This window comes from Hydra viridissima, unplaced genomic scaffold, assembly GCF_058129835.1.
Source record: "Hydra viridissima isolate aposymbiotic clone 2 unplaced genomic scaffold, HvirCarnegie_v1 scaffold_4, whole genome shotgun sequence".
NCBI classification, from domain to species: domain Eukaryota; kingdom Metazoa; phylum Cnidaria; class Hydrozoa; order Anthoathecata; family Hydridae; genus Hydra; species Hydra viridissima.
This window is the reverse complement of record NW_028324303.1, coordinates 3,033,998-3,050,555: the sequence shown is the minus strand read 5'-3', so window position 1 is coordinate 3,050,555 and position 16,558 is coordinate 3,033,998. Positions and strand designations below refer to the sequence as shown.

The following is a 16,558-nucleotide window of genomic DNA, read 5'->3' as shown; positions in this document are numbered from 1 at the left end:
AAACTAAAAGAATTTTCAATTACAGCAGGAAAATTTAGGTAAAAAATTTGTTTAAAAAAAAAAGATGTAAACAAAGTTTTAAACGGGGGGTATGCACTTCACGCTGCTTATGATCCGCTCCTGTGGGTGCACGTGAAGAGGGCTTACTCTTAATATTAGGCTGAAACATGAGGACGAATTTTACTTTAAAAACCTTCGCTGAATTGCTTTAGAGAAATCGGCTTTAGAGAAAAAAAATCTCCGACAACTCATTATTTCGTCAGTTTAGAGCTAAAAGTCTCTAAGTACAGTTTTTTTTTGATGAAAATTGAATTAAACGTCACTAAGTGAATACTTTTTAACGTTTTGTAATAAAATTAAAAAAAAAAATAAAAAAAAAAATCTATAACAGTGTTCAAAATATTTTTACGAGAAGAAAATTTCACTATATGAATTCTCTTTTTTCCCGCGTAACTTATGTGTAAAAACCTTTGTTTTCTCCAAAATGCAAAATTTGTACTTAGTTTTAGCTTTAAACCGACGATTTCTTCAGCTTGGAATTAAAAACAGGATTATTAGAACATATTTGCGTGTTTGTCATTTACGCATAAAAGTAGGCAAAAAATGAGCACTATTTGGTCTAACCACTAATATAAAGAGAACACATAACATGTTTGTCGTTTATGCATAAAAATAGACAAAATATGACAGTTATTTGGTCTAACCACTCGTGCTACTTTATGTAGTTATGAAATTATGTTTATGTTGGACAAAGATATACGAAATTGCTTATATAATTTTAGCAATATGACGTCTGAAAATTGGTTTTCATAAGAAAGTCTTTATTTTAATAGCCAATCAAATAGAATCGGTTTGTTATTTCATCCTGTTTTGCAATTAAAATTATCTATAAAATGAATGTTTCGGCGCCGTTCATATGTTATATATGTAGACTGTCTTTATTTGAAGTTAACTTATTGTGATCTTGTTACTAATGCTAGTTAATGCTCTTTTAACTTACCTACGCTTATACCATGTAGAGTTTAACTTAAACATAAGTTCCTAGGAACAAGGTTGTCAATCTGATTTAAGTTGCAGTTTTACGAATGTCACTAGTAAGTCTACCTGAGCTTGTTGTTTATTTTTAAGTCAAAATAAAGAGTGGGAGTTTGTTTTAAAACCCTTGATCAAGGAACGAATTACTTCACCGAATGTTAACAAAATTAGTTTTACATACTTCTATGTCAATGAGTACGCAATAAAACTGAAAGAGAACACTTATCTGGAAAGAAAACTTCATCTCATAAAACAGATCAGCGAAATGTTGTAATGATAAATAAAATAGATTAATTTTTAAGTAATTTACAAAATAAGCTTGACGTCGAAACGAATGACGCAAATTAAATCCTTTAGAGAATAAAGCTGTAAATATATTTGCGACAATAGTGTGATGGGTTTACTGGTAAAATACGTAGTCTCTGTTTAAAAATCTCAAAAAAAAAAAAAAAAAAAAAAAATTGAATTAACATATATTTTGAATCTTTCCAAAAATTACTCTTATTTTTCGAGTGCATTTTTCTCAGTTAAAAAAAATTAAAAACAAAAAGTAGAAATAAGAATTCTATTTCCTTTTTTGATATCTAAAAAATATATATTATTTTACGGGGTTTTATACTGTTTTTTAATTGAAACTTCCACTACAGTTTGTTTTGGATTACAATACGAAGTACTTCATGTTATTTCTAATAGATATCTTTTATTCATAAGTTCCCGCTCACCGCAAATGCTGGTTTTTGTTTTGCAAGAAGACTGGGTCGGATATCTACGAAAGAGTGTTGATCACATGATAAAGATATTGTTTTCACACTACAAATTATCGACGTTCTGATTATATTTTGTTTATATATCAGGAATAATCTCTGGGATGGAACACAAACAATAAGTCGTTCAGAATATAAAGTATTCAAGTGTGCAACTCCGTAAGTAAATACTCATGCGACCGAGGCGTGTTCTGAGCTCAATGACCGAAAGTTGAACTCTACCTATCACCTTTTTTTTGGAAACAAACTGCTGCGGCAGTTTTTATGTAAAAATTATTCCAGAAACAAAAAGCACAAGAACGCCAAGAAGGAAACGAAAAAAATGTAAGGTTTTTTTTATCATTTATTTTATTCTTTGTTAACTAAATCTTTTCCTACCGGTACATTAATAAAGCAACAAGGATTAGTTATATACACTCTTATTTGTGATGTCTTTTCTAACTTTAATTATGTTGTTTTAGATAGAATTTTTTAAACTTTGTCAAGTTGTAAGAAGAAAATTCTGTATGTTTTAATCGTGTTGATTCTTTATGAAAATTCACTGAAAAAAAATTCTTATTTTATCTAGGTTTAAGTCTTACAAGAGTGGAAATAAATACACGTGCGTTGGATGATGGCGTTCCTAATATTTCTCAAAATGAGCTCATTGATATTTCAGAAGGAGCAAAGGGAAACCACTTCAGAGAAGTGCTATTTCCAGTAAATACTTTTATTCATTATAAAAATCGTGCTATAAGGAGTCAATAAAATCATGCTATAAGGAATCCAGTATTTACACTTACTGTATTTCCTACTAGGCTTTATAAAACATTGAACTTTTTTAAAACATTAATAGATAGTGTTATTTTAGAATGAATTTGAACAAGATGGAGTAGAACTAACTCACTTTTTATTTGAATTTAAAGATGGCAATCACTTTATTTCCTCATGGAATGGCCTGAAGATAAGCAACATTCTGTTTGTTGAGATTTCCAAAGGAGAATTATTATCTGGCAGTAAAGAAAGGTATATATATAGAATCTACGCTTAAGTTCTATGCTTATGCTCTAAAGTTCTAAAAACCAATTTATTTTTTTAAATTTTTTTTCCAGTTTTGTCCAACTTCTTGACTATTCTGAGGAAGTTATAGGAGTTTCAACTCTTATTCTTTGTATTCATAAAGAGCGGAAAGACAGAGGTTTTATTTTTGCTTCTTTAGAATTATACTAAATGGATTTCTTATTAGATAAAATTCATAGTTGACTGCTTCAAAACTAACAAGTTATTTTTATTGTAGAAGATGTTCTACGTACGTTTATGTTCCTTGGGTTTCAATTAGTTCACCACAGCAGTATACCAATACTACCAATCAATGAGAATTTCTTGTACATGATGTACTCTTTTGATGAATGATACAGATTAAAGACTCATAAAACTCTAACTTAATTTTGCTTCACTATCGTTCAATATTTAATTTATCTTTCATTTAATTATTATATGTTTTTTTTTTTTTTTTTTTTTTTTTTTTTTTTTTTTTTGTAATTATGTTTAATTTCATGATTAACTTTTATTTGTTTTTGCATTATATTTATATTTTATTTGAAATTTAAATAGAGCAGAGCTTATAATAAATTATTTTTGTGATAGCTGTTTATTTGTTTATTATTACAAAATAATTTAAGTGCTTATTTATTTTCCCATATTGCATTGTGTCATATGTTCTAATTATTTTTTATTACTTTTAGTTTTTACTTAACTACTAAATACTCATTTATTACGAAGTTGAATTATTTTTTAAACTCAATTACTTCATGATATTCTGTCTTACTTTGTTTAAGTAAGCTGATACTTGATCAACAAAGGTGTCACTCAGTGTTTTAATCATGTGGTAATTTGAAAAAAAACAAAAACATTAAAAGCCGTTTACCTTAATCTTCTCCATATTATCCTGATGAGGATTTGTAGAAAAAAATAAATCATAACTTTGACAGTTTAAGAAGTGCTTAATTTTTAAACTTTTTTTTTAAAAAAAACCCAAAACTAAAGAGACCTAAATTTTTAAACTTTAAAAAAAAAAAACCCTAAAACTTACGAGACCTAAATTTTTAAACTTTAAAAAAAAAAAAACCTAAAACTTAAAAGACCAAAATTTAACTTCGCTTTTTCATTTTTGTTGTTTTGTCCCATGAACCTAATTTGACAAATGATCGAGTCATCCAAACGTCACTCATTTTGTATATAAGTCGTCAATTTCAGTATTATTCTGATGTTGGAATGTTAAATTGATATATAACCGAAAATGAAGATAAAAACAGATGCGTGTTTACTGATTGTTTGTTCTATGTGGAAATATGCAAACAAATTTTTGATCTCATATGGTTGATAAGTAGATTTGTTTACAATACTTGTCTTTTAGGCTTTACCTACTGGATGTTCTGCATCAGCTTCATATAAAAAGTTATAGCTCTATAGTTTATGCATCTTACAATTAATTAGAAGATTAGAAATCTTGGTGTTTTTCTATGTGCTAAGTAAATAATAGTGAAGCCTGCATATGAGGTGGTGAGAGTCAAAGTGGTATAATTCCATTTAAACCTTAATTCCATTATTACCTGTAAAAATATTAACAGTTCAAACAGTTTCAATAAATTAAACAGTCTTTTATTAACATCATCCAATATTTTCAAAATCTCTAACATTAAACCTGATTTTTTTGCACTTAATGGTATAAAACGCTCTGCCCTGAAAAGTTGCATTGAAGTGAGTTATATCACTTTGACTCTCACCACTTCATATATTGGTTATGGGAAAAACACTTATGCAAGAGCACCATTGTCCAGCGGCGAGACGGCTCTAAGATTTTGAGGCTACATCCAAACATTACTTTAATCTGAGGTGTTCCTTGCCCATACAAAGGTGTGTTGTGTGTATTTTCTGGGAAACATTAAGCATCGGAGTTTGGTTTTTCCATTTTTTACTATTAATAACGAATAAAATAAATATTTCTGTATAATTTGTTTAAAATAGCTCTAACTTAAAATAATTTTTTTATTAAGACATGCAAATATACAGGATTTCAGAAAAAAATTGCGATACCTTGCAAACCTTTTGCCTATTTTGTTTCAATACAGTGAAGAGTTTTTGTTTCAATACAGTGAAGACTTGCTATTCGATTAAAACAAATTTTAACTAACAATTTTACGTATGGAATGTAAACATATCACACTGAAAGCCTAGCTGTTTTAAACGCATAAAGAGTTTTTTATTAAATTTTAGAAAATTAGATTTATTTGAAATAACTTATACAAAAATTTTTATTTTAATCGTTATTAATCGTAAAAAAGCGAAAAACTAAACTCTAATGCTTAGTGTACATGTATGTATATGCATGCATGTGTATGTATGTACACGCATATACATATGCATATACATATATTTGCATATGTATATACAGGGTGTTCACAAAGTTTCTTAACAATTTGAAAAATTTATTACAGTAGCAGTTTATGATATATCTAAACAAGATTGGCTTTATTTTAATAACTGTTAAAGTTTTTTAACTATTTAATAGACTTCTAAATGGGTACCATTAGTTACACGAAGCACATTAAGTCGGTAATCTATTTCTTGCCATGTTCGCTGAAGCATAGGTCCATCAATGGTGGCGATGCCATTATGAATCTTTTGCCTCAGATTTTCCCCCTGACCCCAGATCACATTGTGCCTTAATTTTCGTGAAACATGAAAAGTTGCCTCATCACTAAAACAGACTCGCTTGAGGAATGCTTCATCCTCAGAAGTGCGTTCCAATGTTTTTTCAGCAAACTAGACCTATTATTTAGCTCAAGAGTCTTTAACAGTTGAACTTTCTAAGCGTACAACCAAAGTTCTTGTGGAGGATCTTGTGCACTGTTGAACCCATTAGTTGCAACTCTCTGGCAGCAGTGCGGATGGACTTCCTAAGAAAACGAGTAAAGGCTTGTGAAATACGATCAACACAATGTTTTCCTCGGATGTTCTTGATCGCTCCCTCCTCTCTTTATCTAATGCTGCCCGTGTTTCCATGAACTTCTTGTGCCATGTACGAATGGAAGGACAAGATGGTCGATCTCTTCCATCCTTACATCTGTAATTTCTTTGAGTCAAAACATCCGTTTTTGTTGCAACAAACCGAGATACACATTGTGCTTTTTCTTAAGGAGTAGCCATTTTAGGAGTATCTGAAACACCAAGATTTTATGTAAAAAAAGTTTTAATATTAAAATATATATATATTCTTGTCAAAAAATTATCAGGCAAAAGTAAAGCCGATAAAAAATGTTGTAAAATGCAGAGAACGTTAAGCTATTGGAATTTGAATTGACGAGCCTAGTGGGGGTCCTGGTACATATATACATCCTAGTTACTTGCAAAATGTTTCGAATCAAATCCTGAATCTTTAAAGATGTTTTAAATTGTATGAGTAGCAATCAGTTATCAAATTTTTGAAAATTTTAAAATTTATAAAAATTACAAAGCGTCGGTGTTTTGTTTTTCGGTTTTTAACGAATAGTAACGAATAGTAACGATTAGTAACGAATAGTAACAAACGAAGCGCAAATTTCTATATTATTGTTTTAAAATAAGTCGAAGTTAAAATAGTTAACATTTAGACATACAATGAGATTATAAGATTCCAGAAAAAACATTTCGATACCACACACACCTTATGCCATTTTGTTTCAACGATTTAAGAGCTCAGAATTGCTATTCGATTAAATCCGTTAAAGTCATTTCTTTAAAAAAGTTTTAAGTAACAAATTTATGTAAAAAAAATATGCTTTTCTCATCAAAAGCTTTGCTGTTTTAAACACATAAAGAACTCTATTTTAATAAAACTTTAGAAAATTTCTATTTTTTTGGACCTATAAGAGATGGACGTGCAACCTTTTGTTTTACATCAAAGAGGCCGCAGAAATCAAAGAGCCATGCGAGTTTCCGACAAACTCTAAATTTTCACCCGTCAACAAAAAAATTTATTAAAATGACTGCCCACAGTTTTAAAACAGAAACTCTGATCACGTGGTATTTTTAAAGACTTTTTTAGCATTTGTTTAATAAGACTGTTCAGGATAAAGTAACTACTTCACGCGTTGACAAATTACTAAACAAATTACACCAAGGTAAAGGAAACTAGTTGTCGGCACGAACAGATTTTCATCATTTTTCCAAGATAAACATTTGTAAATTTGGGAACTTTTTTCGTGTAAACAAAGTTCCGTCAATAATAAAATAGACTTGTAAGGTTAATTTTTAAAATGACTAAAAAAAGTATAGCGATATATAAAAAAGCTTAAATAAAACTTTTTGCCAAGGTTTGGTGTCATTCAACTCCTCGGTCCTTCATTCACCAGGCTTAATTTTGTGTACTTTTTGAGTATTTTTTCCTATATGTCGCCATTTTTTGCCTCAACTACTCTATAAGCTCCATAATATATATTCCACTATGCATTATTAGTTTATATATAGCTGGTAAATCATGTTATGCTAAAATTAAATACTTAGTTATTCTTGCGGTTTGCCATAAATTGGCTTCGCTAAGTTTTTTAAAACTGTGACAAATTATTTTTTTCTTTATTGTACTTACATTCATTTTAAGTATAAGTTATTTATCCTTACCTGTATATATTTCTGTTGTTAAACATAAAAATAGAAAATTCTATAATATTCATAAACTGGAAGTCTACAGCAATATAGTAGATGGAGTAGTTCCCTGGACATGAAACCAATATGCTCTAGGTAGCTACAAAACTAGTTGATATTTTGTATTATTTATTATATCTCTAGTTACACATGTACTAAAGTAATTAAGTAAATGATCTCAATTTCCATATTATCATCAGAGTTATTTCTTAAAATATTAAGAATATCTAGCTATATAAAATTAAGCTTAAAACCTGGTTCTATTGCTGTTTTCTTGAATAACTAAAAGGAAGTTGATGTGACTGGTTAGACGAGACCAAATATTTTCGACGAATCCGACAGACTTTAATATAATTTAATTTCTATTGTTTAAAACAAAAGATTTGTAACAATGCGCAACGAGCATGGTTCGCAAAAAAAAACAATAGAAGGCACGTCCATCTCTTATAGATCCATGATCTTAAAAGACTGATTTAGAAGTTGGTTAGTTTTTGGTTAAAAACCCAAAATTCAAACGCCGATGATAAAGTTATTTTAAAGCGTATAAATTATAATAATTATAATTATTTTAAAGCGTATAATTTGTCTCAAGAAAAAATTTTGGTCTCATTTAGCATAGACTCATTTATCAGAAAATGACTCTTTTCGTGTCATGAAAAAATTTCATGCCCTTGACTCATAACAATTAATATTTATAATTTTTAATCTTTATGAATGAGAATAAGAACTTGCGCCATGCAGGTTAAATTTACTCTCCGTTGAAAAAAATATATAAAACTTTTATCCAGTTAAATTTTTCGTATTTAACCTGTTACTTTATTTTTCGTATTTAGCTTTTGCAACATTCTTATAAGCAAGAAATATATTGATATTGATTGGTTGAGAGCGAGTTCCAGAAAAACTGATTCTCTTTCTCAGGTTGTCTCAAAACTGAAGGAAAATAACCTTAGTGTTCAGAAAATTGTTGGTAAGGATATGTGATGGAGCTGCCACTATGAATGGAAATTACAATGGTTTATAAGCAAGAAAACCGGAACTAAACGAACGAGCTTTACATATTCAATCAAGCTGATTGTCTCTATCTGGGTCGTATTGAGGATTTAAAATTTAGCATACGTTTTCAGCATAGGTGAAAAAATAACTGAACAGAGAGATAAGGCATATTCATAAAAAGTAAACTGAGAAAACCGATTTTTAAAGTTTGAAGACTTACTCTAAAAAAAAATGTGTTAATGAACCAAACAGCTATTGTTTTTTTAACAGCATTTTCAATTCTGCATCTTGTGTGACGTCACGTCTTCAAGCATACTCAATTCATTATCTTATAAAATGAGTATGTTTGAAGAGTCTTATGAAAACACAATAAGTAATTGCTGCTGACTCTGATAGGCAGTAGTAAATAGGCACGGAAGGAAGTTGTAATTAACAAGCAAGGAACCATGAAGCTCCGAACAGAGCTTCAAGTTTTTTATGTAGCTCAAGTAACAAAATCAAAAGTTTGGAATCAAAAGAAAACTTTCAGTATCCTTTTATGAAAACCACTTCCCTTGTGTTACTCCATACCCATATATTACCAACCACTCTTTATTGCCCTAAAAACACAAATTAGGCAACCCTTCCACAACCCTGTCTGCAGAGGGTTCTACAAGGTTTAAGCAGGGCTGCAGAAAGCTTCGGAGGACTTCGATGAAGATTTTAGCTGTCGGTTCTCAGGTTTTTAAGAAAGAAAAACTTTATTTAAAAGACGAACTTTACATTCTTTTCTCTACAAATCTCCTTTTTTTCAGTAAAAAAACGTTTTTCTGACTTTTTTATTCGCCAGTTTTTGAATAATTTCTAAATAGTTTAACTTTCTTGCCAAATTCAACTCAACCGATAAAATTACTTAATCGATCTTGCAAAATTGCAGATCTGTAGTCTTTTTTTCATTCGCCCAAAAAACATTGAATGTTCTTTCTGCTCCAGCAATTTATTTTGGAAATCAAAAAAAATATTCTCAGGATGATTACCATATTTGGAACTTTGGGCTTTCAGTTGTTAATTGTAAATCTCATTCAGAAAATTGCTTGGCGATAAATCATTTTTTAAAAAATTGACATAAACCGATTTCAAATTTGTGGTTTCCTCAAACACATCCATTTTGATGTCCTCCTTATAGGCTTTCACACCATTTCATTTCCAATTCAATTTCATAAACCTTCATGGCACATTAAACTAATTATTTAAATTTTGTGATATATCAAATCTCTCCTTAATACCTCTTAAAAAATTATTCTAAATTTTATCAATTGTCCAAATTATCCAAAATGTTATCAAATTTTTTTTTTGTCAATATTCATTCGAGTCCGAGAGGTTCAATGTTGTGTGTTTTGAGGTTTATTTTCGGGTTTAATTTTTTCACTCTGTTTTTCTTAAACAACTGAAATTCTCCACGAATTCTTGGTCTTCTTTTCAAAATGTAGACCAGGCCATAGAATAAAATATAATTAGTAATATAACTTAACAATTTAATATTTCATGATATAAAAAAGATTATTTGTTAAAAAGAATAAAATTAATTGAACTCGTTGTTTTTATTTGATAACTACAGGAGAAGACCAACAGTTGTCTTTTTTTTTCTACTTATCTTCTGTTTGTATAAAAAAGATGTAAAAAAAGTAATGTAAAAAGGCATTCATGTTTACTTCTTTTGTCAAGCCCCCTATGATTTCAAGGCCCCGGAAATTCGTCCTGTCTGACCCGCTCTCTGCTAGGGTGTAAAGGTCACTATGATAGAGGTAATTTTACAAAATTTTAAAATTCTTTTGAATCTCGCAAAACATTTTTGATTTACACATTTCTTTTATATTTTTCTAATTTGTTTTACAAATACTATACATATATAGCTAAAACATGACAAAACGATTTCTACATATTTTTTACATATACATGTTGTGTAGACATTATGCATGTACATTTAACATAAAAATGCAATATCATGCATAATAAAGTATGTGTACTTTTGTGTGTGTGTATGTGTGTGTGTGTGTGTGTGTGTATGTGTGTGTGTTTTTTTATACATACATTTATCTTTGTTAACATTTTTTATTCAGAAAAAAGTGGATTTAGTTGTAGGCAAGAAATGTATATCTTCAGTGCTTACATTCCCTTACAAAAGAAATAATTGGACTGAACATGGAGTATTACTTACCCATGGAGCTGGTGGGGATATGAACAACAAATATCTTATAGCGCTGGTTGATTTACTAAATAGCAATGGGTTTGTGACATTTAGATTCACTTGCAAATCACCAAATTTTGCTTACCGCTTAAAATGTTTTATTGCTGCTTTGGTATGAATACAAATTGCCTTCTTCCTATTTAGCTTTATTTCTTATAGATGAAGTGTAAAGTAACCATGTTATAAATAACGCACTTAAATTTTACATATAAGTTTCTTGTTAAAATAGTTTTCACAGATTTACTATATATATATATATATATATATATATATATATATATATATATATATATATATATATATATATATATATATATATATATATATATATATATATATATATATATATATATATATATATATATATATATATATATATATAGTAAATCTGTGAAAGTTACTATATATATAACAGTCATCTCGAAATATAATACAAATTAGGAATATTTCAAAGACCATGCTGGTATTAGAAGGTGCATTATTGGAGGTATTTTTTGCAAATACATCTTTTCTTTTTCGTTAATTATAGTTTGAATTATATTTAGTATGCATCTTACATATTCTGTTATATTATATGTGTAATATTGTATTATATTATAATAGTATATACATACATACATACACACATACATACATACATACATACATACATACATACATACATACATACATACATACATACATGCATGCATGCATGCATGCATGCATGCATGCATACATACATACATACATACATAATACATACATACATACATACATACATACATACATACATACATACATACATACATACATACATACATACATACATACATACATACATACATACATACATACATACATACATACATACATACATACATACATAGAACTAGGTGATTTTTAGGTCAATCAATGGGTGCACGTGTTGCTGCAGAAGTTGGAACAATAAGAAGTCCTGATAATTTCATTCAAGGGATTGCATGTTTCTCATACCCTTTGCATAAACCAAGAAACTATGATCAGCTTCGAACTTCCCATCTAATCAATCTTAATTTCCCTGTGTTTATTGCAAATGGGACATCTGACTTAATGTGCAGAAAAGACCTCATGGAATCTGCTTTAGTTAATATGAAAACAAATACAACAATGCATTGGGTTAAAGAAGCTGATCATAGCTTGAAAATTAATGGTTCATTTAATGAAGAAGTAGAACAAGTTATCAATATTTTTTTAGATTGGTGCAAATATATTTTGGGAACAAAATGAGTCAATTTTGTTTTATATACATGCAACCACATGAAAATAAACTTTATTAGAAAAGATTTGTTTTCCCTTAAATCTATGTGTTTACTTAAACTGTAGTAATCATGTAACAGCATGTATATTATGCAAATTATGCCTGCATAATTTGCATAATATACAAAAGTTAATATTACCTTAGGTTATTTAAGTTTTAAGGTGCAATATCCGTATTAGGTCTATAACTGTACCAAAATAAAAAAGTCAAAAATTTTACAATATGTTGACTAAAATATCAATTTTGAAGCAACTTAAAAAATATGAAGTAAAATGTAGTAGTTGCAAAATAAATAATTTTTCGTTAAGGAAGATTTTATCATTTTTTTATGAGAGTATAATAAAAACAACCAAAAATAGGAAAGGTAACTTAGTAAAAGTGTTTTTAAAAATCATTTTTCTAAACTATTATATTACTCTTTTTTCACTCAAAAAAAAAACTTCACAAACTGATAAGTTTATATTTTTGCTAGTAAATTCTTGATACTCACTTTTATTATGTTCCAACACAAAGTTGTTTTAAAAGGAAACTACACAAGAACAAGATCACATGATTAGACACCTTTTCATAAAACACGTCATATATGGTTATACACATCAAGGGTCCATCTCAATTGACGGATTAAATGATATAGTCTAGCAGGCTACATATCATTCAATTCGTCAATTGAGACGGACCCTTGATGTGTATAACCATATATCTATAATGCTAATGTTAAGCCACCATCAGAGTTGGAGTAAACTCTTAGATGAGCCTAACTAATTATAGAGTGCTCAATCAGGCTTATTTAGATCGTCTGAGGTAGCCCCAATTATTACAGGCCTGAGACCTGTTGGTTGGTTAATCAAAGGTCTCAGCCAATAACCGTTGGGACTACCTCAGATGGTCTAAATAAGCCTGACCAAAGGCTCTATGATTATCTATGATTTTTTTTAATTCAGCAAAACTCGGCTGAGCTAGGGTGCGCTCACAGACATAGTAACGGATGAACGACGTCGCACCGCTCGCCCTTCAAACCAACCTACAATTATTCCACATTTTTATGAGGTAGACTTAGCGGTTATGGGCTGAGACTTGTCGAGGCCAGTGACTGGGTGAACCTTCTTGGTCAACGCTCTGGGTCTTACAGCATTCGGCGCGGCTTGCGACAGTGTTAACGGTATCTCTTAAGAAACGGATCCCATGAAGCGACCACCATTGAACTTTGCTATAGCGTCTACCACGATGAACACGTTAACATCGACAGACAAGGTTACAGACGCTGTAGGAGTTATATTTATGGTAATAATGCTACCGTTGTTTCTTATTTTCAAGCTTGAGCCATGGAGGTGTTGATTGCTAGTGTTTTGGAAGTCGATGGTGAGGAACTGACATGTACCAGCATACCAATCATTAAAGGAAAAGGTTTTGGGCGGATAACTCAATGGCAATCATATTTGTTTCGGGAGAAGCTATGCGATTCTTACCGGAAAGACATCGGCAAGTTTCTTCATAAATCCTGTATTGAAACAAACCGTTTGAGTATAACAAGTTGTTCCTCCTCTCTATAGCTATGTCTACAAGGGTTGAGAGTTGGCTGAGTCTTTTCTAATTGGTGTGCGAAATTAACGGAGTTGAGGCTGGCGATAACAATATATTTCTGACTGTCGCAAGCGGTATTGACATCAAACAGCCAGCTGGTTAGAGTACCAACTTGCTGAATCCTCCAATGGCGAATAATATTTTCAAAAGCCTGGTCATCGCATCCTTTCATCAAACAATCAGGAGAGGAACTCTGAGAGGGAGACATAAATAGGTCACGCATAGCCCAATAGTCCCTATAAGATTGAATACTTTGAAGTTCTTGACCCAATCTGGATACTCATTTTGTCTAAGTTATCTAAGTTAGTTAAGGAACATGGAGGAAATTCAACCATCTTTGATAGAGCCCCAAACGAAGTGAGAAGATGGAGTCAGAAATTAGCTAAGGATACTGATAAGGAGAACTCCGTAAATGAGTATATTGAGATAATTAAAATGAAAATAAGCACAATAGAGAGGGAAGATATTGGAGAGAGGCATGAATCACACGAACAGCAGAGACAGCAGAGAGATAACCTTGAATGAACAGAAAGTGAATATTCCAATGCTGAAGTCAGGTTAAGACAAACAAAGTTAGGCATGAAGAGTCAGTTCCAACGGATAAGCGAACTAGTTGATTATATCACTTCTTTAAGGAGTGACCTCATATTGGGTGAAAGGATCCGCCTAATATTTAAAGAGCAGGGGATCACAGTGCGGTGCTGGCAGCTATCGCCTAATCGATACGCTGGTTAGTTACTAGCCTAGGTAGAGTACTACTGGCTCCTATTGTAGCACCACCAGAACCTGACCCAAAACCACCCGGTCCTGAACCCCAACCGAAAGAAAAAAGAGTTATGGTTAGACTTAAAGACGCGCTTCGCTGGCTCGTGGAGAAGGCTGCTGACGCATTACTTGGCATAATCGGCTCTGGCCGGCAATCAAGCAGACGGGTGCAGAGTTCTGTCTTACCTGTGTTCGTCGCGCCGACATTAAGAAGATGACCTTCAATCGGGTTTACTATTCCAATTAGTGGTACCCAGTCTTTCTAAAATGATGACCGCCAATTGAACTATTTTGTTAGAGTGAGTGTAAACATCATGGTTGCAGTGAACGCACGAGATGCCCCTGTCCTCTGCTTTTCTGACTTGAGTCGCTAGGCTAAAATGTTAAGAAACTATGACTCTAATGGGGTGTGTAAGTTTATCAAGGACTACACCCTCACAATGGAACACTTGATTGAAGTCGTTTTCTTTAAAAAACTGACAGGCATCTCAATCAGACAATATCTGATGTTTGGGGCGATAATGGGTAAAAAAGCTGAGGTGCGAGCCCAGATAAATCTTGATTGGTCTTGACTGGTTGTTAAGTTCCAGAAGGTGTGATATATCAGCAATAAAAGCTATATCTTTGCTTGCAAGATGTTTACCCTCTCACCTGACTATAAGAAAGCAGTCACTGACGTTGTGTAACACAGCGCAGTGGTTGGTGTCGGAGCCCTTGCCATTTCTTAAGGCTTAGAGAAAACTAAGCTAGTGTCGAGGACTGAGCAGCGGTTTGATATACGAGATGCCAAGAAGTTGATCGGCTACTTAATATTCGGTGAGTGGCCTCGGCAAATGATGGTTGATAAGAAATGGATCCCTGCCAGCCTCACTCCTGGCGATTGAGAAATCGGAGCGGAACTCATAGTGATTACGAGCATGGCGGCAGCTTTTGGGATGGCTACATTCAGCACCATCACGAGCGCGGCAACTTTCACTGGCAGCCAAGTCGCAGCACAAAAGCTCTCAGGGAAAGATATCAAAGATGAGATTGAACGACATAATAAAGCCATGGAGGCTCTCACTAAGGCGCAGCAAGACTACGCAAAGAAGCGCGCCGAGAACTTCGATAAAATTAATGTTCGCCTCACAGCTGATGCATCCAAGTCTCGACTCGACGACTATGTGATGGTGAGCCGTCTCTATCGTGAGATGATGAATGCCAAAATAGAGGAGCCCGACGAAGAAATTCTCAGTCTTTCTAAAAAATCCGAATTCTCATATTATTATACGCTTAGCGATCACGAGAGGATGCGAGAACACGGATACGTTGCCGCAGCCGCAATCGCCGGGGGACTCGCTGGATGGCACTTTACGTCAGACGCGAAACATAAAAATAAATAAAGAAAAAAAAGAAAAAACGGACCGGCAAGGCCAAAGATTTTCCAGATAGGCTTCGAGCCCTCGCGACTGGTCCGTTAAACCTTATTTTTTTTTTTACCCTTCAAGTCAGTCGATAATCGGATCTTGGAAGGCGCTAGCCCACAAATTCCTAGAGGTGATGGTACCATCGCATAGTCGCGGATCAGGATGATCTCGTTAGGCACGACATAGGTTAACACTAGCTCAGGTAGCGATGATATATAGTTTTTATCGGCACTGGCACCCAGAGCATTTCTGTAGGTCTAGATTGCGATAGAAAGGTCCACATAATTCCCGTTCTGAAGATTTATCACAGCTATTGCCAATATTTTTTCTTCTTGAGAATTTCTCTTGAGTTTATATCAAGGCTTTACGGATTTCTAATAGAATGTCAATCCCGTACGAGCGCCTAACCCAAACCCTGAGAAACAAAGGTTCAGCATAGGATGAGGAAGTACGTCCTTTAGCGAATACTGACCCAGAAACTTTCTGGCAAAGAAAAATTCTCTTTTCTTTAGTGAAGAAAGCCGTCACGATGGAATCTGATATTTACCGTACAACTAAAATCCCACGGATCTCGAGATTAAATTTTATTTAGAGAAAAAATTTTCCCCATAGTGTATAGTGAGGTAACTCGACGTATACATGACAAAATAACTCCGCGAGGTGAACTGTTAGACCTTATGCATGAGAATGCATATGTATTGGTCAAAAAGATATGCAATAAGTACTCCAACTTTTGCCAGCACTATCCCATGCGATGGGTTTTTTTGATATTTCAAGCTTTCTACATTTTACGGGTAGTGAAAAGGAAAATAAAGATGACAGAATAAGAAAGATTAGAAATATAGTG

At 32.2% G+C, this 16,558-nt stretch overlaps 2 protein-coding genes across 2 annotated transcripts; both read left to right on the top strand.

Annotated features, from left to right (window-relative positions):
• Nucleotides 1-2,014: 2,014 nt before the first annotated feature.
• On the top strand, nt 2,015-3,221 carry LOC149889425 (ornithine decarboxylase antizyme 2-like; the record flags this gene model as incomplete). The annotated part of the gene is made up of 5 exons (XM_090086424.1): nt 2,015-2,123; nt 2,368-2,498; nt 2,650-2,804; nt 2,891-2,976; nt 3,076-3,221. Coding segments are annotated over 5 exons (597 nt in total), but the record flags the coding sequence as incomplete, so codon positions are not given.
• Nucleotides 3,222-10,048: 6,827 nt separating this feature from the next.
• LOC149889424 (testis-expressed protein 30-like) lies at nt 10,049-11,990 on the top strand. The gene is made up of 4 exons (XM_090085347.1): nt 10,049-10,237; nt 10,553-10,792; nt 11,122-11,167; nt 11,567-11,990. Exons 1-4 carry the CDS (start codon nt 10,229-10,231, stop codon nt 11,926-11,928), a joined length of 657 nt encoding a protein of 218 aa, XP_089941473.1. The 5' UTR covers nt 10,049-10,228; the 3' UTR covers nt 11,929-11,990.
• The last annotated feature ends 4,568 nt before the right edge of the window (nt 11,991-16,558 follow it).